Genomic DNA, 26,988 nt, shown 5'->3' on the forward strand with positions numbered 1-26,988 from the left:
ATACCTGGACTTTGGGAGGCCGACGTGGGTGGATCACTAGGTCAGGAGATCGAGACCATCCTGGCTAACACGGTAAAAAACCGGTCTCTACTAAAAATACAAAAAACAAATTAGCCAGATGTGGTGGCAGGCGCCTGTAGTCCCAGCTACTCGGGAGGCTGAGGCAGGAGAATGGTGTGAACCTGGGAGGCGGAGCTTGCAGTGAGTCAAGATCGCGCCACTGCACTCCAGCCTGGGTGACAGAGGGAGACTCCATCTAAATAAAATAAAATAAAATAAATAAAATAATAAAATTCTCCACCTCCCCTACTTTAACAAGAGTAGGGATTTTAGTTTGTTCATTTACAAGTGCTCGTGCTTGTCGGCAGCACATACACATTTTACAAGTGCTGAGAACAGTGCCTGATACATAACAGTGCCTGATACATACAGTAGTTCAGTATCAAACAAATATAGGCTAAAACCTATTTGTGAACTACTTCAATCTGATTGCCGTCTGCTAATATTAGTAGGATGTCTTAAAATGCCGATGAACTACTCTTAGAAACAATCTACAAATCAAAATTCTGTGCAAAGATATTCATGGAATATTATACAGTAAAAAATTGGGAAACTAAATATGGTACAATAGGCTGGGCGCGGTAGCTGATGCCTGTAATCCCAGCACTTTGGGAGGCTAAGGTGGGCGGATCACCTGAGGTCAGGAGTTCAAGACCAGCCTGACCAACATGGAGAAACCCCATCTCTACTAAAAATACAAAATAAATTAGCCAGGCGTGGTGGCCCACGCCTGTAATCCCAGCTACTCGGGAAGCTGAGGCAGGAGAATTGCTTGAGCCTGGGAGGCGGAGGTTGCAGTGAACCCAGATCACACCATTGCACTCCAGCCTGGGCAACAAGAGTGAAACTCCGTCTCAAAAAATAAATAAATAAAAATAAATAAATAAGGTACAATAAATTATGGTTCACCCACCTCACAGAATGTCATGAAAATTGTTCATGAATGGCTGGGTGCGGTGGCTCATGCCTATAATCCCAGCACTTTGGGAGGCCAAGGCAGGAGGATCACTTAAGGTTGGGAGTACAAGACCAGCCTGGACAACATGGCGAAACCTCATCTCTATTAAAAATACAAAAATTACTCCAGCATGGTGGTGCAGGCCTGTAATCCCAGCTACTCGGGTGGCTGAGGCTTGAACCTGGGAAGCAAAGGTTGCAGTGAGATGAGTTGGCACCACTGCACTCCAGCCTGGGAGACACAGTGAGACTCTGTTTCAACAACAACAGAAAATCCTGCAAGAAAAAGGCAGTAAGTTTTTTTAAAAGAGCAAACCCTAACTTGGGGTGGATTTTTTATTTTTATTTTTATTTTTATTTTTTGAGACAGAGTCTTGCTCTGTCGCCCAGGCTGGAGTGCAGTGGTGCGACCTCAGCTCACGGGTTCAAGTGATTCTCCTGCTGCATCCTCCCGAGTAGCTGGGATTACAGGAGTGCACCACCACGCCCGGCTAATTTTTTTGTCTTTTTAGTAGAGACGGGGTTTCACCATATTTGTCAGGCTGATCTCGAATTCCTGACCTCATGATCCGCCCGCCTCAGCCTCCCAAAGTGCTGGAATTGCAGGCGTGAGCCACTGCGCCTGGCCGCTTGGGGGTGGATTTTAAAAGAAACTTCAGAAGAATGTAACTTGCCCAGATACCATGTACCGTTTAATTTCATTTTTGGTTTTTTGAATACCCGTGTTTGACATTTCTCCATTCACCTTGGTTAAATAAGGTAGTATTCCTTTAGTTTTAGCTTTCGGATATATGTGTAAGTGTGGTATGCTGCCTAATGAATTAGATGTTGGTACTGTCTTTACCAAAACTGGACAAAGAGCTGGCAGCTGCAAAAATCAAGTGACCCAGCAAACCAGGCATATTTTCTGCTCTGTTAGCTTGCCACCTAGAGAGTCTGGTTGTCAAAGTTGGAGTGCAGGAGTCGCGGAGGATGTTTAAAATGCAGTTTCTCAGATTCTCGCCACCCACCAGAAGTTTTGATTCATTGGGTGGTCCAAGAGGGCAGAGATATTTTCAATTTTAACAGCATTTTCTTGATTGTGATGCAGCTGATTCGCAAATAGGTACCCTACAGAAATGACAGGTGTTACATTTAGGATGGCCATCGCTTGTATGCCGGGAGAAGCACACGCTGGGCCCAATTTATATAGGGGCTTTCGCCCTCAGCTCAAGAGCAGCCTCAGAACCCCGACAATCCACGCCAGCACTCTGGGCGGATTCCGTCAGGTGGGGACCGCCAAGGTGGAGCTCTGGGTTCTTCCCGCAATCGTTGCTCCAGGCCGGAGTCCCCGCCCCTTCCTCCTGGCTCCTCCCCTCCCCCGTGGGCCGGCGGCCAACGACACCAGAGCCGGAAATGACGACACCGGTGAGGGTTCTCGGGCGGGGCCTGGGACGGGCAGCTCCGGGGTCCGCGGTTTCACATCGGAAACAAAACAGCGGCTGGTCTGGAAGGAACCTGAACTGCGAGCGGCGGCGGCAACGGCGGCGGCGGCTGAGCGTATGTGCGTGATGGGGAATCCGGGGAAGACAGGAAGGCACCGCGGACAAGGGCGGCCGCGGGCAGGGCCCGGCCCTTTGTCGCGGCCTGGGCCGCGGAGCCGGTGTCCTAAAAGATGAGGGGCGGGGCGTCGCCGGGTTGGGGCCAGGGAACCCCGTGTGGGAAACCGGGAGGGGCAGCCCGTTTCTTGGGCTTCGGGCGCGGCCGGGTGGAGAGAGATTCCTCAGAGCCTTGGTCCGGAAATGCTGTTTGCTCAAAGACGTCTCAGGGCGCAGGTGCTTTGGGGCCGGGATTAGTAGCCGTCTGGACTGGAGTGGAGCAGGAGAAAGAGGAAGCGTTTTGGGCTGGGTCTGCTTGAGCAACTGGTGAAACTCCGCGCCTCACGCCCCGGGTGTGTCCTTGTCCAGGGGCGACGGGCACTCTGGGCGAAGTCCGCACGCCTCTCATTCGAGGCGGAAAACGGGGTCTGATGCTTTCTTCTTGGTTGGGGCTGTCTCCAGGCATGCAGGTCCAGTGCCTCTTGTGTTTGCTGCTGCTTCCCTCTCAGATTCTTCTCACCGTTGTGGTCAGCTCTGCTTTAGGCACATTAATCTATAGTGGAGGCTGGAATGGGTGAGAGAATTGAGGTGACTTTTCCATAATTCAGGTAAGATGTGACTAGAGTTCGATCTGCGGTGGTGGCAGAGGCTTTAGAAGAAACACGAACGGGACATGGTAACCAATTGAGGATCAGGGAATAAAGTGTGAAGTTGACTAGGAGGTTTTCAGTTTAGAACATGGCAGAGACATTCTCAGAAATAAAAAGAAAGAACTGGTTTAGAGAGGAGGGCGAGGAAGTGGTTTGGAAGCGTCACTTTGCGAGTGCCAGCAGGTGAAAATGTCCTATCAGCAGGACTAGAGCTGAAAACAGGAGTCAATTCCATAAATTTCCAGTTGATGTTGGAGCAGTGGAGAAGTCTAAGCTAAGAAAGGGGAAGAGAAGGCCAAGGCAAACTCTTAGGAACACTTCTAACGAGGGGGTGGAAGAAGAGCAAGGAGCCAGTTGAGGAGAATGAGTGTGGTTGGAGAACCACCACAGTGCAGGGTCGCCAGAGCTGAGAAAGGGAGGGAGGCTTCAGGAAGGAAAAGGTTGGCAGGAATTTGTTAGGCCTGGTGTAGCAGAAGGAACAGAAGATTTAGAGCAGCACTAGCCAATAGAAATACAATGTGAGGCCCCCCGCGGTGGCTCATGCCTGTAATCCCAACACTTTGGGAGGCCGCAGCACAGATACTTGAGCTCAGGAGTTCGAGACCTGCTGGGACAACATGGCGAAACACCCGTCTCTACAAAAAATTAGCTGGGCGTGGTGGCGCGCGCCTATAGTCCCAGCTGCTCCCAAGCGAGGCTGAGGCAGGAGAATCGCTTGAACCCGGGAGGAGGAGGTTGCAGTGAGCCAAGATTATGCCACTGCACTGCAGCCTGGGCAAAAGAGTGAGATTGTCTCAAAAAAAAAAAATCTTTTTTGTTTTTCTTTTGGAGAAAAGGCATACAAATTTATTAGCATGCACATTGGGAGAACAACAAGGTGATTATCTCTATTTTGAATTTTCTTTCTTTTTTTTTTTTGAGGCGGAGTCTCGCTCTGTCGCCCAGGCTGGAGTGCAGTGGCCGGATCTCAGCTCACTGCAAGCTCCGCCTCCCGGGTTTACGCCATTCTCCTGCCTCAGCCTCCCGAGTAGCTGGGACTACAGGCACCTGCCACTTCGCCCGGCTAGTTTTTTGTATTTTTTAGTAGAGACGGGGTTTCACCGTGTTAGCCAGGATGGTCTCGATCTCCTGACCTCGTGATCCGCCCGTCTCGGCCTCCCAAAGTGCTGGGATTACAGGCTTGAGCCACCGCGCCCGGGTATTTTAAATTTTCTAATAAACATACTATTATTTATTTATTTAATTTATTTTCTTTTTTGAGACAGAGTCTCGCTCTGTCGCCCAGTCCGGAGTGCAGTGGTGCAGTCTTGGCTCACTGCAACCTCTGCCTCCCAGGTTCACACCATTCTCTTGCCTCAGCCTGCCCAGCAGCTAGGACTACAGGCGCCCGCCACCACGCCCGGATAATTATTTTTTGTATTTTTAGTAGAGACAGGGTTTCACCGTGTAAGCCATGATGGTCTCGATCTCCTGACCTCGTTATCCGCCCGCCTCAGCCTCCCAAAGTGCAGGGATTACAAGCGTGAGCCACCGCGGCCGGCCCATAAACGCATTTTTAAAGGTAAAAAGAGCCTGGGCACGGTGGCTCACGCATGTAATCATAGCACTTTGGGAGGCCAAGGCGGGCGGATCATGAGGTCAGGAGATCGAGACCATCCTGGCTAACACGGTGAAACCCCGTCTATACTAAAAAATACAAAAAAAAAAAAAAAAATTAGCCGGGCGTGGTGGCGGGCGTCTGTAGTCCCAGCTATAGGCCCAGATCTCGCCACTGCACTCCAGCCTGGGTGACAAAGCGAGACTCCGTCTCAAAAAAAGTAAATAAATAAAATAAAAAGAGGCTGGGTGGCCACGTGCGGTGACTCACGCTTGTAATCCCAGCACTTTGGGAGGCCGAGGCTGGCGGATCATGAGGTCAGGAGATCGAGACCATCCTGCCTAACATGGTGAAACCCCGTCTCTACTAAAAATACAAAAAATTAGCCGGACGTGGTGGCGGGTGCCTGTAGTCCCAGCTACTCGGGAGGTGAGGCAGGAGAATCGCTTGAACCCAGGACGGGGAGGTTGCAGTGAGCCGAAATCGCACCACTGCACTCCAGACTGAGCTACAGAGCGAGACTCCATCAGGAAAAAAAAAAAAAGGTAAGAAGAAAGAGATGAAACCAATGTGAATAATTTATTTTAACATAATATACCTAACATATTTTTATTTCAACATCTAACCAGTATAAAAATGTACTTGTGCCGGGCGCGGTGGCTCAAGCCTGTAATCCCAGCACTTTGGGAGGCCGAGACGGGCGGATCACAAGGTCAGGAGATTGAGACCATCCTGGCTAACACGGTGAAACCCCGTCTCTACTAAAAAAAACACAAAAAAAAAACTAGCTGGGCGAGGTGGCGGGCGCCTGTAGTCTCAGCTACTCGGGAGGCTGAGGTAGGAGAATGGCGTGAACCCGGGAGGCGGAGCTTGCAGTGAGCTGAGATCCGGCCACTGCACTCCAGCCTGGGCGACAGAGCGAGACTCCGTCTCAAAAAAAAAAAAAAAAAAAAGTACTTGTTTTGCTTTTTAGATAGTAAGATCCTTAAGTAAACAGAAGTAATACCTGATACATTAGAATTCCCAACCCTTATCACAGTGTGTAGTGGTAAAGAAGAAACCCAGTGTTTGTTGATTGAAAGGCATTAGTACTCCTGCTTGGGTAACAGAGTGAGGAAAAAGGTATTAGTGTTGGCTTTTCACAACGCTTTGTATGGTTTCTTGTTTTAAGTTGATCAGAACAAAAGAAAGATTGCAGACAATGCTGAATATAACCAGTGATTTACAAATTAATTAGACATAAATAATCAGTTTTTCATTAAAAATTGGTTGTATTCTGTCCATTTCCACAGAGAATTTTAGACAATGATTTTGAATAATCATACCTCTCTTACAGAGTTATTGAAATTAAATAACTTATTGGGAAAGATTCTTTATAATTATACAAAGGTATATAGGACAAAATAGTCTCATATCCACAGTTCTGAAATCCAAAAACTAAAAGGTTTTTTTTTCTTTTCTTTTTTGTTTTTTGAGACGGAGTCTCGCTCTGTCGGCCAGGCTGGAGTGCTATGGCATAATCTCAGCTCACTGCAAGCTCCGCCTCTCAGGTTCAAGCAATTCTTCTGTCTCAGCCTCCTGAGAAGCTGGGACTACAGGCGTGTGCCACCGCACTGGGCTAATTTTTGTATTTTTAGTAGAGACGGGGGGGTGTCACCATATTGGCCAGGCTAGTCTCGAACTCCTGACCTCGTGATCCACCCGCCTCAGCCTCCCATAGTGCTGGGATTACAGGTGTGAGCCATCACACCTGGCCAAGGTTTTTCATAACTAATTTGACAGCAAAATCTGGCTTAGTTATAGTCTCTATTTTCTTTTTTTAATGTGATTTAAAACTATTCATTTCTTTCACTATAGCTTAATAATGTGTTTGCTTTTCTGCTTCTAAGACCCTGTAGGGACATTATATGACATCTGGTATTTGCATAGTACCTTTACAAAATCAAAAAAAATCCGAATTCTAAACACATTTAGTCCCAAGAGTTACAGATAAGGGATTCTGGACTTGCAATTCTAAGTCTTTGTTCGTTTTTATTGCATTTTCTGAGCCAACATAACTATTATTTAAAAACAAGTTGCTATAGTAACTCTACATTACAGACCTCCCCCAAACTCAGTGGTTCAGAGCATGTATTCTCACTCAAGACTCTGCTTCAATGTAGGTAGGTCTGTGGATCAGTGGGGGCAGTTCTTATTTGTATGCCTTATTCTGGGGCCCAGGCTGAAGGGGCAGTGGCTATCCATGGTAAGCTTTTCTCAAGGTACCAGCAGAAGTACCAGAAGTCAAGGCCAACTGCACAAGCATAGTTCAAGTGTCTGCTTATGCCACATCTGCTAAGATTGCATTGACCAAAGCAAGTCATATGATCATGCCCAAAGACTTAGGAGTGGGTAGTAGACTTCTACCACCATGCAGCCAAGCAAACTAAAGGGCCAAGCCTATAACATCACTGGAGAGAGGTGTATTCCTCCCTTGGCCAGGCTGGGGGAGGGAGTGAATATTGGCTGAATAATAATCTAATCTACCACAGATGGTTAACAGGTGGCGTGGGATGGGAGGAGGAGGAAAAAAAATCACCAAATGGGATGTATCACTACCCTTGCTCTTTTTAGCGTCTACTGCTTTCACAAAGCCTTTTATAGGGCTGGAGAAATGATTTGCTCCTAGTCTCTTAAAAACCAGAGGAGTCTTTTGAGGATGTATTCCTAAAGTTTTAAAATTAGTTTAAAAAAATTGTTTTATTAATTTCAAGTATAGTCTGGGCACAGTGGCTCACGCCTGTAATCCCAGCTAAGGTAGTGGATTACCTGAGGTCAGGAGTTCAAGACCAGCCAGGCCAACATGGTGACACCTCCATCTCTACTAAAAATACAAAAATTGCCGGCCGGGCGCGGTGGCTCAAGCCTGTAATCCCAGCACTTTGGGAGGCCGAGGCGGGCGGATCACGAGGTCAGGAGATCGAGACTATCCTGGCTAACACGGTGAAACCCCGTCTCTACTAAAAAAATACAAAAAACTAGCCGGGCGAGGTGGCGGGCGCCTGTAGTCCCAGCTACTCGGGAGGCTGAGGCAGGAGAATGGCGTAAACCCGGGAGGCGGAGTTTGCAGTGAGCTGAGATCTGGCCACTGCACTCCAGCCTGGGTGACAGAGTGAGACTCCTTCTCAAAAAAAAAAAAAAAAAAAAAAAAAATACAAAAATTAGCTGGGCATGGTGGTGGGCGTCTGTAATCCCAGCTACTCAGGAGGCTGAGGCAGGAGAATCGCTTGAACCCAGGAGGTGGAGGTTGCAGTGAGCCATGATCCCGGCATTGCATTCCAGCCTGGGCGACAAGAGCGAAACTATGTCTCACTAATAATAATATGTTCAATTATAGGTTGGAATTTAGAGTTAGGTTACATTTACTATTGGATGTGAACCTTTAAAAACTCAAGTAGAGGCTTTTCCAGCCCATTCATAACATCAGAACTTGGGCTGCCTGTCCAGGGAGAAGCTTTCAAAGTAACACTAAGGCTGATTAAATACTTTTGTAAAATAAAGAATAAATCACAAGCTCATTGGCACTTGAAAACAGCATTGCAGTGCAGATGCAGCAGAAAATACTTGTAGCAGTTCTCTCAGTGAAAGAGAAACTAGTCTAGTAGCTTAGAGACATTAAAACAAGCTACAAGCCCTTTGTGCTAGAGATCATGGTTAAAAATCTCCTGAAGATGTTTTTCCACAGTACAGATTTTGTTTATATTTATATCTGAGGGTGAAAAAAGAAAATGTATCAATAAGTAACCATGTTCTGTAGGAGTTGGAGGTTTTGTTGTTACACTGGGATACAGTGAGAGAAAAAAATGTATTAATACTTTTCTGTTGGTACTTTCTTGAATGAGATTTTTAATAAACTTATTTTGAGATTCTGGACATTGCTCCTGTGATAATTTCTGCAGTGCTGATGGGTAGAAGGTTTTCTGGTTAGACAGACTTCTCTGTTCAGCACATCTGAGTTTGGAGATTATTTGTAGTTCTCCTGGGGCTTTTTTAATCTCATTGTATATAACAGATAAATTCTAGTTTCCCGTCAGAGAAGGATTTCGTTTTCCTTTTGTCTGATTTAGCAAGTGTCTCGAGATTAAGGAAATGGATGTCAGTGAATTCAAGTGTTGTGCTCTGTCAGTTTGCAGCAGGTTACCAGAGAGCAAAAACACCAAAGTAGATTCTGTCCCTACTCCCACCTACTCCTCAATTCAGGTCCCATGAAAGATCCTCAGATCCCAGTAACTGTTTGTTGTTGTTGTTGTTTACAGGGCTAAGAATGTTAAAAAGTCTCCTAGTGTCTTGCCATGCCGCCTGAACGGTGGGGTCATTGACCTCCTTGCAGTCCTCAATTGTTTTCAGCTGTTACTGGACCCAAATCAAATCTAGCTTTGCCTGCCCCTTTCTTTGTCCCAGTAGCGCTTGTTTGTTCATCAGGCCTCATTGAAGACCTAGCCCTGTTGCCTGCCTCTGCTTCCTACTGAGCCCCCTGTAAAGAGCAGCTGTCCCAGGGAGGCTCACCTTGTAGCATTGTGATCTTTGGAAGCATCAAGGGAGGCACAAGGTTTCTCTGGGTGAACTGGGAAAGACCTGGACTGGGCATCAGAAGACTTGGGTTCTGGAACCGGCATTGGTATACACTCGCTCTGTAACCCTGTGCAGGCAAAATCTTTTACCTTTTCTGAGTTTTTTTTACATGTCAGTTCAGATTCCTTTCCTCATGAGGTTTCTTTTTTTTTTTTTTTTTGAGACGGAGTCTCGCTCTGCCGCCCAGGCTGGAGTGCAGTGGCCGGATCTCAGCTCACTGCAAGCTCCGCCTCCCGGGTTCAGGCCATTCTCCTGCCTCAGCCTCCCAAGTAGCTGGGACTACAGGCGCCCGCCATGTCGCCCGGCTAGTTTTTTGTATTTTTAGTAGAGACGGGGTTTCACCATGTTAGCCAGGATGGTCTCGATCTCCTGACCTCGTGATCCGCCCGTCTCGGCCTCCCAAAGTGCTGGGATTACAGGCTTGAGCCACCGCGCCCGGCCCTTTTTTTTTTTTTTTTTGAGACGGAGTCTTGCTCTGTTGCCCGGGCTGGAGTGCAGTGGCGTGATCTTGGCTTACAGCAAGCTCAACCTCCCGGGTTCATGCCATTCTCCTGCCTCAGCCTCCCAAGTAGCTGGCACTACCGGCGCCCACCACCATGCCCGGCTAATTTTTTTGTATTTTTAGTAGAGATGGGGTTTCACCGTGTTAGCCAGGATAGTCTCTAACTCCTGACCTTGTGATCCACCTGCCTCGGCCTCCCAGAGTGCTGGGATTACAGGTGTGAGCCACCGCACCCGGCCCCTCATGAGGTTTCTTTAAGACTCAAATGGAAGAATAGATGCGAAAAGAACGTTGAAGATAGTATTGGAAAATGCTAAAGTGACTACTTTATTATTGATGATTTTTACAGGATTTGTCTGAGAAAGCTGCAGTATGACCAGTTTGTACCAGCTTGTATGGTTTCTTGTAATAACTGAACAGATCCTATTAGCATAGGGTAAAAATGGAAACTACTTCTTTCAGAATGACCAGTGGCTGCAGGGGCTCGGGTCTATAATCCTAACTACTTGGGAGACTGAGGTGGTAGGGTTGCTTGAGGCCAGGAGTTCAAGACCAGCCTGGGCAATACAGCAAGACCCTTTCTCTAAATAAAAAACTAGCCAACCATGTAGTCCCACATGCTTGGGAGGCTGAGGTGGGAGGATCGACTGAGGCCAGGATTGAAGGCTGCAGTGAGCTATGATTGCCACTGTACTTCAACCTGGGTGACCGAGTGAGACCTTATCTCTTACAGAAAAAAAAAGAAAAAAATTGCGTTATAGCTTATCCTTTTTTTTTTTTTGAGATGGAGTCTCACTCCGTCGCCCAGGCAGGAATGCAGTGGCGTAATCTTGGCTCATTACAACCTCCGCCTCCTGGGTTCAAGCGATTCTCCTGCCTCAGCCTCCTGAGTAGCTGGGACTACAGGTGCACGTCACCACGCCTGGCTAATTTTTGTATTTTTTAGTAGAGACGGAGTTTCACCATATTGGCCAGACTGGTCTGGAACTCCTGACCTTGTGATCTGCCCGCCTCAGCCTCCCAAAGTGCTGGGATTGCAGGTGTGAGCCACTGCGCTTGGCCAGCTTATCCTTTTTTTTAAAAAAACATAAATACTAGGATATTGAAATTATTGAAAATGCTTTTGGTGCTTCAGTTTTTAATTTATACTTAGAGCAGTTTTTGAAGTTTAAGATCTCATTTACTTCTAAGTAATAGTTTTACTAGTAATCAAAATCGCTTCAAAATACCGTAATCCTCATTGCCGTAAACTCCTACGGGGCAGGTGTGGAGTTTTATTAAGCGGCTATATAGTGTACTCTGTGAATTCCAACTCCTTGCTTGCCAGATGTGACCTTAAGCAAGTTAACTTCTGTGTGCCACATTGTTTTCCTCTGTGAAAGGATAAAGTGAATATAATACATTAGTTTAGGCCGGGCGCGGTGGCTCAAGCCTGTAATCCCAGCACTTTGGGAGGCCGAGACGGGCGGATCACGAGGTCAGGAGATCGAGACCATCCTGGCTAATACGGTGAAACCCCGTCTCTACTAAAAAAATACGAAAAACTAGCCGGGCGACGAGGCGGGCGCCTGTAGTCCCAGCTACTCGGGAGGCTGAGACAGGAGAATGGCGTGAACCCGGGAGGCGGAGCTTGCAGTGAGCTGAGAGCCGGCCACTGCACTCCAGCCTGGGCGGCAGAGCAAGACTCCGTCTCAAAAAAAAAAATAAAAAAAAAAAATAAAAATAAAAAAACGTTAGTTTATTAAGCCTTAGTTTAATAGTGTTTGTCTCTTAAGTTTTACATATGAGTAGACAGTGTCTTTCTTGTTTAGTGAATAATCAGTCTTATTATTTAATAGTATTTCTACTAAATTTATTGTATAAGATTGTACTAATCTTGTTTAGTGCACGGTAATCACTTCTCATATTTAACCTGTAAGTGTAATATAGTTTAGTTATATACCATTTATTTATTTTATTTTTTGAGACAGAGTCTTGCTCTGTCACCCAGGCTGGGGTACAGTGGCACAATCTTGGTTCACTGCAACCTACGCCTCCCAGGTTCAAGCGATTCTCCTGCCTCAGCCTCCTTAGTAGCTGGGATTACAGGCACGAGCCACCACACCCAGCTAATTTTTGTGTTTTTAGTAGAGACAGGGTTTCACCATGTTGGCCAGGCTGGTCTTGAACTCCTGGCCTCAAGTGATCTGTCTGCCTCGGCCTCCCATAGTGCTGGGATTATAGGCGTGAGCCACTGCATCCAACCTACTTACCTTTTGTTTTTGCTTGCATTACCCTTTCTTTGCCTTGTTTCATTTGGCTAAGATTGTCTTGTTTACTTGCTTTGTTTCTGAGGGATTATATGAGATTTCTATGGGTTTTTCCATAATGGAGTGTACTTTTATTATTTTATTATTTGTTTTTTTGAGACAGGGTCTCACTCTGTCACTCAGGCTGGAGTGTAGTGATGCAGTCACTGCTCACTGCAGCCTCAACTTTCTTGGCTCCAGTGATCCTTCCACCTCAGCCTCCTGAGTAGCTGGAACCACAGGCACCCACCACCCACACCCAGCCATTTTTTTTGTGTGTGTGTTTTTAGTAGAAACAGGGTTTCACCATGTTGGCCAGGCTAGTCACGAACTCCTGGCCTCAAGTAATCCATCCGTCTCAGCTTCCCACAGTGCTGGGTTTACAGGCATGAACCACCGAACCCGGCCTCATGCAATTTATTGACTACTTACTTCACTGAAGTGAACTTGTATGGATGCTCAAAAAGTGCAGTTTCTACTGAATATATACTGTTTTTGCGTCATACTAAAGCTGAACAGTTTTACATTGAACTGTCATTAGGGACTGTCTGTATTGTGAAATCTTAATTTTGTCCTTATTAAAAGACAGGAACAGGGCTGGTCGTGGTGGCTCACACCTGTAATCCTGGCACTTTGGGAGGCTGATGTGGGTGGATCACTTGTGGTCAGGAGTTTGAGACCAGCCTGGCCAACATGGTGAAACCCAGTCTCTACTAAAGATACAAAAATTAGCTGAACATGGTAGTGCACACCTGAAATCCCAGCTATTCGGGGAGCTGAGACACGAGAATTGCTTGAACCCAGGAGGTAGCAGTTCCAGTGAGCGAGATCGTGCCACTACACACCAGCCTGGGTGACAGAGCAAGACTGTGTCTCAAAATAAAGACAACAACAAAGGTATCAATAACTCTATAGGTTAAATTCCCACAAAAATCTCATTTTGAAAAATCTTTTTTTGTTTTGTTTTGTTTGAAACAGAGTCTTACTCTGTTGCCCAGGCTGAGTACAGTGACGAGATCTTGGCTCATTGCAGCCTCTAATTCCTGGACTCAAGCAATCCTCCCCCCTCAGCCTCCTGAGCAGTTGGAACGACTACATATGCATCCCGCCTGCACCCAGCTAATTCGTGTTTTTTAGAGATAGTGTCTTGCTGTGTTGCCCAGGCTGGAGACTGATCTGCAACTCCTGGCCTTAACCACTTTATTTTTTAAGCAAATTTGCGCCATGTTTTCAGTTAATATGAATTTGCATTTCACTGATGTCATGCTAGCTGACAATGGGCTGAAGGTGAAGGGAAGAGAAAGATGGACATGGTATATAAAAGCATGTATGATAAAGTAGAACGTCACCTTGGTTAAAAATGTGTAATGATTTGAATGATATAAATATAAGTAGTTAAGAGTTATTTTGAACTTGATACCTTTGCTAGAGGAAAAGGTACTATATGCATTTTTTATGAAAAATCATTAGAAGAAAAAAAATGGAATATTTAGAAGAAAGTATATCCTGATGTTAAAAGTGAAAATGAAATAGGACATTGAGAAAAATTTTTTTAATGTAAATATGTATATGGTAATGTATTAATTAGCGTTAGGTATGTACATGGATTTTTCCTGTATTTCTGAAGACCTGTGAAAAGGAGAAGTTGAAATCATGAAGAATTGGTTGATGGAAATTAAGGTAGACAGGCAAATGGAAATGTGGCCCCCCAGGAGGGTGGGTGAACTCTGAGAGACACAGTCATTCCTGTAAATAAGGCTGTCCCAACATCAAAGGAGAGGCCTGAGACTGGGAGTCAGGAGTCTGCCATTCTTTTTTTTTTTGAAATGGAGTCTCACTCTGTCGCCCAGGCTGGAGTGTGATGGTGCCATCTCAGCTCACTGCAACCTCCACCTCCTGGGTTCAAGTGATTCTCCTGCCTCAACCTCCTGAGTAGCTGGGATTACAGGTGCATGCCACCACGCCCGGCTAATATTTGTATTTTTAGTAGAGGTGGGGTTTCACCATGTTGGTCAGGCTGGTCTCGAACTCCTGACCTCATGATCCACCTGCCTTGGCCTCCCACAATGGTGGGATTACAGGCATGAGCCACTGCACCTGGCCAAGTCTGCGATTCTTGCCAGCTCTACCCAGTTGTGTCATCTTAAGCAAGTCACTGAACTTCTCTGGATTCCCTTCTCCTTTTGTAAAATAAGCATGTTATTTGTTCATCCTGCCTTGGGCATTGTGATAAGGATAAGATGAGATTATAGAATTTTACAAAATTAAAAGTGCTAGACAAATGATTTTATGAAAATATAAAGATTAGGTTGAATTGGTCTGCACAGAAAAAGGAATGTTGGGGAGAACATTCTTTAAGATTACTCAGCTTCCTTGGCTAGAAATTGGAAGTCATTAAGTATCTTTGTGGTTGAAAATGTTTGGTGTCGGCCGGGCGTGGTGGCTCAAGCCTGTAATCCCAGCACTTTGGGAGGCCGAGACGGGCAGATCACGAGGTCAGGAGATCGAGACCATCCTGGCTAACATGGTGAAACACCCCCGCCCCGTCTCTACTAAAAAAAATACAAAAAACTAGCCGGGCGAGGTGGTTGGCGCCTGTAGTCCCAGCTACCCGGGAGGCTGAGGCAGGAGAATGGCGTAAACCCGGGAGGCGGAGCTTGCAGTGAGCTGAGATCCGGCCACTGCCCTCCAGCCTGGGCGACAGAGCGAGACTCCGTCTCAAAAAAAAAAAAAAAAAAAAAAAAAATGTTTGGTGTCTCAGGTGGTTCTACTTATTGCTAAAGCGGTCTACCTTGAGCTCATAGTAAATTTGTCAGTTGAAGGTGGTGATAAATTAATACATTCCTGGTTTACAAATTGGTCTTATAAGTATTTGATTGGTTTAAATGAATTTACTAGGATTTAACTAATAATGGATGACCTGGTGAAATCGTATTTCAGACCTAATCCGGGAGCCTGCAAGTGACAACAGTCTTTGAAGTCCTTAGACAGCTTGGCCTGGAGGAGAACACATGAAAGAAAGGTTTGTTTCTGCTTAGTGTAATCTATGAAACTATTTTTTAAAACAGTATAATTGTAGTGTACAAAGTTCTGTTTTTCTTTCCCTTTTCAGAACCTCAAGAGGCTTTGTTTTCTGTGAAACAGTATTTCTATACAGTTGCTCCAATGACAGAGTTACCTGCACCGTTGTCCTACTTCCAGAATGCACAGATGTCCGAGGACAACCACCTGAGCAATACTGTACGTAGCCAGGTACAGTGTCAGTCTCTGCAACTGCCTTTGCCAGACTGGATTCACTTATCATCTTCCCTTACCTCTAAGAAATGCTGAGGGGGCTGAGCAGGCTTTCTCTACTTTACCAAATTTACAATCTATTTGTTGAACTTCAGCTGATTGTTGGGGGACACAGGGCTGTTTAACGCACAGGTGTTGATACAGTTCCTACCTAACTCACATATCACCACCTCAGGTGAAGCCTTCTCCAGCTTCCCAAGGTGTGCAGCACCTCAGAGTTCACGTTGTTTATTATTTTACCTATCTTGCTCTTCTTCTCCTATGGCTGAGTTTATTTTATTTACTGTATTCAGTACCTAACAGTTCCTGTTAGTGCTCAGTAAATATTCATTATGATTGTACAATGTAAGGATAAGTGTAGAAATTCTCAGAGTTCAAAGAGGGATTCAGGAAAGGAATGTAATCTGTGCTGTGGGACAAAGAGACTCCTCACCAGCTACATACACAGATGTCAAATCTGACTACAACTCTACTAGCTAATCATTATAAAGTGAGAGTAGAGGCCAGGGCGCGGTGGCTCATGCCTATAATCCCAGCACTTTGGGAGGCCGAGGCGGGGAGATCACCCAAGGTCAGGAGTTCAAGACCAGCTTGGTCACCATGGAGAAACCCCGTCTCTACTGACAATACAAAAATTAGCTGGGCTTGATGGTGGGTGCCTGTAATCCCAGCTATTTGGGAGGCTGAGCCAGGAGAACTGCTGGAACCCAGGAGATGGAGGTTGCAGTGAGCTGAGATTGCGCCATTGCACTCCAGCCTGGGCGACAAGAGCGAAACTCTGTCTCAAAAAAAATAAATAAATACAAAATAAATAAATAGAGAAAGAAAAAGAAAGAAAAGGAAAGAAAGAAAAGGAGCGCAGACTGCATGGATATTCTGTAGTCCTACAGTATCTGTAGGATTTTTAGAGGCGGAACCAGAATAGAGGAAACCACAAGGCCAACTATAACCTATCCAGTTGCACTAGGTGTGGGGTCAGATTTTCCTTTGTTAGGACCAGAGAGCAGAGCTAGGAACAGTGGTGGAAGTTACCAGGCAATAAGGTCTGGATCAATAAAAAGAACTTTCTCATAGCCTGGCTTGGTGGTGGATGCCTGTAGTCCCAGCTACTCAGGAGGCTGAGGTACAAGGATTGCTTGAGTCTAGGCGTTTGAGTCCAGCATGGGCAACATAGAGAGGCTCTGTATTTTTTATTTTTTTTAATTTTCCCACAGTTATTGTACATCTGGGCTGCCTTGTAGGCTTGTGTGTACTTTTCACTACAAACAGTCACAAAAGGCTGAAAGGCCACTCTAGCAAAATCTGTAGAGGACTAGTCTGTGAATTCAGCAATTGAACTAGAGCACTGGATGGCCTGGAACTTCCTTTTACACTCTGAAGGTTTAGGATTCTTCACTCTTCTCATCAGTAAAATTAGATAATTTACTAGCTAATTTGAAAATTCTTTCCCAGCTGGAAAGTTTTGATGTGCCTAGAAGCTAGGATGGCCAGTTGTCCCAGTTTGTCTAAAACTAGAGGTTCTGGAACACAGGACTTTCAGTTTTAAAATTGGGACAGTCCTGAGCAATAGGATCACATCAGTTATCTACCAGAAGTGTGTAATCAAATTGAAACAATTTTGGATCTGACTAACCAAGTCTTATTCACTTAGTTGACTTTCTTGGTTAACTTCGAGTACTATTACAGTTCTATATTGTTAGAGTTCAAATAGAATATAACCTCTAAAGCATTTCTTGGTCCAAAGGTTAAATGTTGCCTTTAGCTTCATTTCTTCAACTCTAAGCACATACTGTGACGAGCTGCTATAGCCTAGAAAATAGTTTTCTTTTTGTGGGCTGCTGTGCATAATTTCATTCATAGTAAAGGGATTTGAAGTTTGATGACAGAATAGTCAGAGAACTGAAGTTGTGTTTGTTTTTTTAGCCCAAATATTATTTCTCAAGTTTTTGTTGTGAAATGTTTCAAGGACATACAGAAAGTATGGCACTTAATGTAACAGACACCCATGTACCTTTCACCCAACTTTATTAAACTTTAACATCTTATTTGCTCGTTTTTTGATAAGCTTTTTTTGCTTCTATTGCTTATTGATCCTACGCTAAATGAAATCCTAACTAAACAAAGCAAGATTTTGCATTTAATTTGAAAAGAGACTAGTTATATGACAAAAAAATTGCAGATAAAATTGAAGTGCCCCTCCCCCATTCCTTTTCCTCTTTTCTCAGGATAGTTACTGTCCTGAATTGGGTATTTATCATATTTACTATAATAAAATTGGGTATTAGGCTTACTGTAATATTTATGTACATAAATCGTATCATATTATGTAATACACTTGGCATGTTTTAAAACTTTAGGCTGGGCGTAGTGGCTCACACCTGTAATCCCAGCACTTTGGGAGGCCGAGGCTGGTGGATCATGAGGTCAGGAGTTCAAGACCAGCCTGGCCAACATGGTGAAACCCTGTCTCTACTAAAAAAAAATACAAAATTTAGCCGGGTGTGATGGTGGGCGCCTGTAATCCCAGCTACTCCAGAGGCTGAGGCAGAGAATTGCTTGAACTCGGGAGGTGGAAGTTGTAGTGAGCCAAGATCTCACCATTGCATTCTACACTCTAGCCTGGGTGACAGAGTGAGACCAAAAAAAAAAAAAAAAAAAAAAAAAAAGCAGCAGGGTGCGGTGGCTTACTCCCAAAGTAATCCCAGCACTTTGGGAGGCCGAGGAGGGCGGATCACAGGGTCAAGAGACTGAGACCATCCTGGTCAACATGGTGAAACCTCGTCTCTACTAAAAAATACAAAAATTAGCTGGGTGTGGTAGTGCACGCATACCTGTAGTTCCAGCTGCTCAGGATGCTGAGGCAGGAGGATCACTTGAACCCAGGAGGCAGAGGTTGCAGTGAGCAGAGAGCATGCCACTGCACTCCAGCCTGGCGACAGAGTGAGACTCCATCTCAAAAAACAAAACACAAAAAACTTTATGTAGTTTGTGTCTGAAAGTTGAAGAGAATTTCCACATATATGTTAGTATATGTTGCAAAAGATACATTCCTTTGTAGAATTTTAGACATTCATGTATACGTAGATGCATGTAGCTCTAGCATTCGTTTTCTCTTGTGAATATATAAAAATTGTTCTGTTTGGCGGGGCGCGGTGGCTCAAGCCTGTAATCCCAGCACTTTGGGAGGCCGAGACAGGCCCATCACGAGGTCAGGAGATCGAGACCATCCTGGCTAACCCGGTGAAACCTCGTCTCTACTAAAAAAAATACAAAAAAACTAGCCGGGCGAGGTGGCGGCCCCTGTAGTCCCAGCTACTCGGGAGGCTGAGGCAGGAGAATGGCGGGAACCCGGGAGGCGGAGCTTGCAGTGAGCCGAGATCCGGCCACTGCACTCCAGCCTGGGCGACAGAGCGAGACTCCGTCTCAAAAAAAAAAAAAATTGTTCTGTTTACAGACATTTGGTAGGTTCCAGTTTTTCACAATAACTGACAGTACTGCTGTGACATACTAATTCATTAGTCTGTGTGCCCTTGTGTGAGTTTCTCAAAGATAGTTGCTGTGATTGGATATTTGGGTCTTAGAACTATTTTAGAGATTGCTAGGATTCTTCCAAAGTGGTTATGCATCAAGAGTATATTGCAGGCCAGGTTCACGGCCGTATTACCTATCTTGGAAAAATAAGAGAAGAAAAACATGGGTGATCTTGGTGATTTCCCCCTTTCATTTTCTTTTTTTTTTTTTTTTTTTGAGGCGGAGTCTCGCTCTGTCGCCCGGACTGGAGTGCAGTGGCCCGATCTCAGCTCACTGCAAGCTCCGCCTCCCGGGTTTGTGCCATTCTCCCGCCTCAGCCTCCCGAGTAGCTGGGACTACAGGCGCCCGCCACCTCGCCCGGCTAGTTTTTGTATTTTTTTTTAGTAGAGACGGGGTTTCACTGTGTTAGCCAGGATGGTCTCGATCTCCTGACCTCGTGATCCGCCCGTCTCGGCCTCCCAAAGTGCTGGGATTACAGGCTTGAGCCACCGCGCCCGGCCTCCCCCTTTCATTTTCTAAATGTTCTATAATACTAAATGTAATACTAAATGTTCTGTAATACTAAATGTTCTATAATACTAAATATAATATTAAATGTTTTAATAATTTAAAAAGCTGTTTTGAAAAAAGTAATCTCACTCTGTCACCCAAGCTGGAGTGCGGTGATGCTATCTCAATTCGCCACAACCTCAACCTCCCAGGCTTAAGTGATCCTATCACCTCAGCCTCCCAGGTAGTTGGGACCACAGGCTCATGCCACTGCACCCGGCTACTTTTTTGTATTTTTGGCAGAAACAAGGTTTCACCATGTTGCGCAGTCTGGTCCCGAACTTCTGAGCTCAAGTGGTCCACCTGTCTTGGCTTCCCAAAGTGCTGGGATTACAGGGGTGAGTCACCGTGCCCAACCTAAAATATTTTTTATATTTTTTAATGTGAAGAAAGGTCACAAAAGAATAGTATACTACCTGTGGAATATCTGTGGAAAGGGATCAAGCATTCAAAGTTTTCTGTGATGACTGACTAATGTCATGGAGTTAGAACAGCTGATACAAAAGAAACCAAAAAAGGCCGGGCATGGTGGCTCACACATGTAATCCCAGCACTTTGAGAGGCCGAGGCGGGCAGATCACTTGAAGTCAGGAGTTTGAGACCAGCCTGGCCAACATGGTGAAACCCTGGTTAGCATGAGATCTTTGAGAGCATTCTTATATTCTTATTGGTAATTGCAGTTTATATTGTGCCCTTGTCATCAATAAAAGCTTCAGTTATGTTTCTTAGTCTCCATTTGAAAAAAAATAAATGTTCACTGGGCTTAGTGGCTCACACCTATAATCCCAGCACTTTGGGAGGCTAAGGTGGGTGGATTACTTGAGGCCAGGAGTTCCAGACCAGCCTGGCCATCATGGTGAAACCCGTCTCTATTAAAAATACAAAAATTAGCCAGGCATGGTGGTGTGCCCTTGTATCCTAGCTACTTGGGAGACTGAGGCACGAGGATTGCTTTCAGGGTTCACCTGGGGAGGTCAAAGCTGCATTTAGCCGAGATCACACCATTGCACTCCAGCCTAGGTGACAAAGTGAGACCCTGTCTCAAATAAATACATAAAAATAAGCAAAAAACAAACCTAGAAGCTATTTAAAGGACCTTGAGGAGATAAAAAAATAAATGAAAGGGGTGATCTAAATTTAAATAGAATCTGCAGCTCTAGTTAGCCTTTGACAGTGTTATTGTATCGTTTATAGTTATGAATTTGTTTTCTCAGTTGTGTTAAAGTGGAGTAAGGCAAAAAAGAACTTAAAATCTCAATGACCTCCAGAGAAACATGCTAGCTTTTGCATGAGTAAAATCTCTTAGGCACAAATCTTAATACATATTAAGAAACTTTAGGCTTAAGCCTAACATAACAGCCCCATAAATGTTCAGTATTATTTCTAACCGGTTATGTCAACTGTTTGTGGAAATGACAGCCTTTCTTGGCATTAGAGGAATGGTTAAACCTCTGACTCCAGGGAATCACAAAGCTTGGTCAGATGCTGAATGGAATTATGTGTGTTGTTGGAAACATGTTCCCGATGATTAATAAATGTTTTCAAGTTTTCCACTTAACTTGCCAGTTCTTTGGTTAAGCCACTCTTCTAGTTCTGTCCTACAGAGCAGGCTTAGAGCCCCACATTTCTCATTGTAGAAATTCAAACAATATCCATTAAGGCCGGGCACGGTGGCTCAAGCCTGTAATCCCAGCACTTTGGGAGGCCGAGACGGGCGGATCACGAGGTCAGGAGATCGAGACCATCCTGGCTAATACGGTGAAACCCCGTCTCTACTAAAAAATACAAAAAACTAGCCGGGCGACGAGGCGGGCGCCTGTAGTCCCAGCTACTCGGGAGGCTGAGCCAGGAGAATGGCGTAAACCCGGGAGGCGGAGCTTGCAGTGAGCTGAGATCCGGCCACTGCACTCCAGCCTGGGCGGCAGAGCAAGCCTCCGTCTCAAAAAAAAAAAAAAAAAAAAAAAACAATATCCATTAAGTCTTTTTTTTTTTTTTTGCCCATTAAGTCTTAAAGGATTAATACATTTTCTTTCCTTTTTTTTTTTTTTTTTGAAATGGAGCCTCCCTCTGTTGCTCAGGCTGGTGTTCAGTTGCACGATCTCGGCTCACTGCAGCCTCCGCCTCCTAGGTTCAAGCGATTCTCCTGCCTTAGCCTCCTGAGTAGTTGGAATTAGAGGGGTGTGCCACCACACCTGGGTAATTTTAGCATTTTAGATAGAGATGGGGTTTCACCATGTTGGTCAGGTTGGTCTTGAACTCCTGACCTCAAGTGATCTGCCCACCTAGGCCTCTCAAAGTGTTGGGATTACAGGCATGAGCCACCGTGACTGCCAATACATTTTCTTACAAATATTAATTATTGAAAACATGTATTTTAAGTAAATATTCACACTATAAATATATTAACATAATTGAATACATTATAACCACGTAGGCATGTTAACTGCTTACATGTGTGCATGAAATATTAAGGGAAAAGGGTAGAATATAATATTTGTAAACACTTATAACTATGTATATGTGTGTATATATTGAAAAACATTAGGATTTGGGGTGTTGTTAAAATAAGTTACTGTTTTCTTTTTTTTTTTTTTTTTTTTTCTTTTTTTTGAGACGGAGTCTCGCTCTGTCACCCAGGCTGGAGTGCAGTGGCCAGATCTCAGCTCACTGCAAGCTCCGCCTCCCGGGTTCACGCCATTCTCCCGCCTCAGCCTCCCGAGTAGCTGGGATTACAGGCGCCCGCCACCTCGCCCGGCTAGTTTTTTGTACTTTTTAGTAGAGACGGGGTTTCACCGTGTTAGCCAGGATGGTCTCGATCTCCTGACCTTGTGATCCGCCCGTCTCGGCCTCCCAAAGTGCTGGGATTACAGGCTTGAGCCACCGCGCCCGGCCTAATAAGTTACTGTTTTCTTTATAAAATTACCTAAGTTCATATTCAACTACACACAATTATAAACTTAATTATAGAGCTAGGTGTGGTGGCTCATGTCTGTATTCCTAGTACTTTGGGAGGCTGAGGCAGGAGGATCCCTTCAGAGCAGGAGTTTGAGACTAGACTGGGTAACATAGCACGATCTTGTCTCTACAAAAAAAACTGTGAAAATTAGTGGGGTGTGGTAGTGTGCTTCTGTGGTTCCAGCTACTTGGGAAGCTGAGGCAGGAGAATTGTTTGAGAGTAGGAGGTTGAGGCTGCAGTGAGCTGTAATCATGCCACTGCACTTCAACCTGGGCAACAGAGTGAGACCCTGCCTCAAAAAAAGAAAAAAACGTGTGGCAAAAACTGCCGTGAACAAAGTCCAAAACAAACTAGGACAAAGGCTTGAAATACATGACAGATATATCCCAATATACATAGAATTCTTATGAAATTAAAAAGGAACATGAACAACTAACTCAGTAGCAAAGGTTACAAGCAATATTTATGGAGTAAGAAATAGAAATGACAATAAATATATGAAAAGCCTAGTTGATCAGCCTTACTAATAGAGATAAAAATTAAAACTTCACTTCTTACCTATCAGTGAGTTAAAATTGATACACTGCTACTGAGGTTGTAGGGAAATAGCCTTTCTTGTATGCTGTGTTCTTTGGAGTTAAGTTAGTATTTATTTGGAGGCAAGCTATTAATTGAATCTACAGATATACATGCCTTTTGGAAATAATTTAGCAATTAAATCTAACCTAATCTAATCTGATCTAGCATTTTACTTCTAGAGGTTTATCCTATAAAAATATTACCAGAGGAGTGCCAAGAATTTTTATTGAAGTTTTATTTATAACAGTGAGAATGTGGCAGTAATCTCAATCTTTATCATTAATTGCTTATGGTTTACCCAGTTAGTAGTGTAAAGGTAGTGGTTAACAGTAGGGTCTCTTGACTACACAGTTGGACTTTGAATCTCCGTTCTAGAACTTCTTAGCACTATGATATTTGGCAAATTATCTGGCCTCACTAAACTTCAGTTTCTTTTTCTGTTAAATGAAGTTTATAGCAATTAACTTAGAGTTTTATTTAAATTAAATGAGATAACCTGAATTAGTACACTACCTAGCACATACTTGTTCAATAAATATTAACATTTCTTATGAAAATTGCCATATTTAAGAATGAGGTATATTTATATGTCCAACATAGAATCAAATATATTTTATCATTATTATTTTTTTTGAGACAGGGTCTCCTTCTATCACCCAGGCTAGAGTATAGTGGTGTGATCATAGCTCACTGCAGTCTCTAAGTCCTGGGCTCAAGTGATTCTTCCATCTCAGCCTTGTGAATAGCTGGGAGTACAGGTGTGTGCCACCATGCCTGGCTAATATTTTTTGTTGTTAGTTTTCCTTTTTTTGGTAGAGCTGGGGTCTCGCTATGTTGCCGAGGCCGGTCTTGAACTCTTGGGCTCAAGCGATTCTCCCTTCTTGGCCTCCTGAAGCATACAGATTTTTTAGGGCAGTGAAACTATTCTGTATGATACTGTAATCATGGAAACCTGTCATTGTCTGTTTATACAAACCCATAGACTGTATAACACCAAAAGTGAACCCTAAGGTAAACTGTGGACTGTCAATGTAGGTTCATCTGTTGTAACAGTTTACCACAGTGGTGCAGGATGTTGACAGAGAGAGGCTATGCCTGTTGGAGAGGGTATGTGGGAACTCTCTACTTTCTGCTCAATTTTGCTGTGGATCTAAGATTCCATTTAAAAATATTTTATGGCATGGTGGCTCATACTTGTAATCCTATCACTTTGGAAGGCTGAGGCGGATGGATCACTTGAGCTCAGGAGTTTGGGACCAGCCTGGGCAACATGGTGAAACCCCATCTCTACGAAAAAAAAAGTAAATAATAATAATAATAATAATAATAATTAGCTGGGCATGGTGGCATGTGCCTATAGTCCCAGGTACTTGGGAGGCTGAGGTGGGAGGATGACTTGAGCCTGGGAAGTGGGGGTTGCAGCGAGCAGTGATCATGCCACTGCACTCCAGCCTGGACAACAGAGCCAGACTCCGTCTCAAAAATAAATAAATAAAATAAATAATATAAATAAAAATAAGAATATTTTGGAAGAAATGAGCTATCAAGCCACAAATGCAAAAGGCTTCAAGTTCCCATCTTTTAGAAATACATACTAAAATATTTATGAAGGAAATGATATATCTAAGATTTGCCTCAAAATAATACTGGAGTGGCAAAGTGAGGTGAGGGGGAGAGTAGATGAAACAAGATTAGCATGAGTTCATAATTATTGAAGTTGAATAAATTGCACATGGGCTTTATTGTACATTTCTAACAATGTTTGTTTGAATTTTTTCCATGATAAAAAGGTTTTTATTTTTATTTTTTGAGATGGAGTGTCCCTCTGTCGCCCAGGCTGGAGTACAGTGGCACGATCTCGACTCACTGCATGCTGCGCCTCGTGGGTTCACACCATTCTCCTGGCTCAGCCTCCCGAGTAGCTGGGACTACTTAGGTGCCTGCCACCATGCCCGGCTCATTTTTTGTATTTTTAGTAAAGATGGAGTTTCACCGTGTTAGCCAGGATGGTCTCGATCTTCTGACCTCGTGGTCTGCCCGCCTCAGCCTCCCAGAGTGCTGGGATTACAGGCTTGAGCCACTGTGCCTGGCCTTTCTTTAAAATAGCTTTATAGATAATACCATGCTTAAGTCATCATTCTCATATTTAGCTACCAAGATTTTTCCTTTTGGAAATCCCTCGGTATTCTAGTACCACTTTCCTCTCATTTGACACTTTTCAAAGCACCTACGCACTCCTTTGAGAAAGATGTATTTTTTTTTTCTTTTTTTTTGCAATAGAGTTTCACTCTTGTTGCCCAGGCTGGAGTGCAGTAGCACAATCTTGGCCCCCTGCAACCTCTGCCTCCTGGGTTCAAGCTATTCTCCTGCCTCAGCCTCCTGAGTAGCTGGGATTCAGGTGCGTGCCACCACACCTGGCTAATTTTTTTGTTTGTTTGTTTTTTTTTTTTGGAGAGATGGGGTTTTACCATGTTGGCCAGGCTGATCTCAAACTCCTGACCTCAGATGATCCGTCCGCCTCAACCTCCCAAAGTGCTGGGATTACAGGCATGAGCCACCACCCCCAGCCCAAGAAAGATACATTTTTGAAAACAGCTTTATTGTGGTATAATTGATGTAAAATGTACATGTTTAAAGTATACAGTGTGATAAGTTTTGATATGTATGTATACTCTTTTTCTTTTTTATTATACTTTAAGTTCTAGGGTGCATGTGCACAATGTGCAGGTTTGTTACATATGTATACATGTGCCATGTTGGTGTGCTGCACCCATTAACTCCTCATTTACATTAGGTATATCTCTTAATGCTATCCCTCCCCCCCATATGTATAATCTTGAAACCACCACCACAGTTAAGATAATGAACATGTCCATTACCTCCAGAAGTTTCTTCATGCTTTGTTGTAATCTCTCTTTCTCCTCTGATTCCTCCCCATCCCCAGGCAACCATGTTTTGTCACTGTGCCCAGCCATTTACTGTAATTTTATATAAATAGTATCATACAGGCCTGGCACGGTGGCTCACGCCTGTAATCCCAGCACTTTGGGAGGTCGAGGTGGGCAATCACGTGAAGCCACGAGTTCAAGACCAGCCTGGCCAACATGAAACCCCTTCACTACTAAAACTACAAAAATTAGCCAGGGGTGGTGGCGTGCACCTGTAATCTCAGCTCCTCAGGAGGCTGAGACAGGATTGCTTGAACCCAGGAGGCAGAAGTTGCAGCGAGCTGAGATCATGCCATTGCACTCCAACCTAAGCAACAGAGTGAGTGTCTGAAAACAAAACAAAACAAAACAAAAAACTTACAGATTCTTGTCTGGCTTCTTTCTTTCAGCATAATTATTTTGAAATCTGTCAATGTTATGTGGTTCCTTTTTATTGCTGAGTTGTATACCACGGTTTTTGATCTATTTATTTGTTGGTAGATATTTGGATTTTCAGTTCTGAAGCATTACAGATAGTGGCTGCTATGGATACTTATGTACAGGTCTTTGTATGGGCAAATGCTTTAATTTATCTTGGGCAAATACCTAGGAGTAAAATATGATCCAATATGGTAGGTGTGTATTTAACTTTTTTTTTTTCTGTCTATCTATCTATCTTTCTGTCTTACCTATTTTTGAGACGGAGTTTCGCTCTTGTCGCCCAAGCTGGAGTGCAGTGGCGCAGTCTTGGCTCTCTGCAACCTCCGCTTCCTGGTGATTCTCCTGTTCCAGCCTCCTCAGTAGCTGGGATTACAGGTGCCTGCCACCACGCCCAGCTAATTTTTGTATTTTTAGTAGAGGCCGGGTTTCTCCATGTTGGCCAGGCTGGTCTTGAACTCCTGATCTCAAG

General features: G+C 44.3%; 2 protein-coding genes across 8 annotated transcripts in view; both read left to right on the forward strand.

Moving 5' to 3' along the window:
* The window catches only part of LOC104656358 (nucleophosmin-like), a 560,652-nt gene that overhangs the window by 142,154 nt on the left and 391,510 nt on the right, over window positions 1-26,988 (forward strand). The gene's annotated exons all lie outside the window — the stretch shown is intronic.
* The window catches only part of PSEN1 (presenilin 1), an 87,951-nt gene continuing 63,373 nt past the window's right edge, over window positions 2,411-26,988 (forward strand). The window contains exons 1-3 of one of the 4 annotated variants that reach the window (XM_010355838.2): window positions 2,411-2,560; window positions 15,183-15,264; window positions 15,355-15,494. In XM_010355838.2, the coding sequence (XP_010354140.1) occupies window positions 15,408-15,494 (87 nt within the window). In that variant the 5' untranslated portion in view covers window positions 2,411-2,560; window positions 15,183-15,264; window positions 15,355-15,407. The remainder of the gene's footprint in view (window positions 2,561-15,182; window positions 15,265-15,354; window positions 15,495-26,988) is intronic. The other 3 variants (XM_010355853.2, XM_010355862.2, XM_010355846.2) reach the window with 3 other exon arrangements.

Source organism: Rhinopithecus roxellana, chromosome 5 (assembly GCF_007565055.1).
Source record: "Rhinopithecus roxellana isolate Shanxi Qingling chromosome 5, ASM756505v1, whole genome shotgun sequence".
Lineage (NCBI taxonomy): Eukaryota > Metazoa > Chordata > Mammalia > Primates > Cercopithecidae > Rhinopithecus > Rhinopithecus roxellana.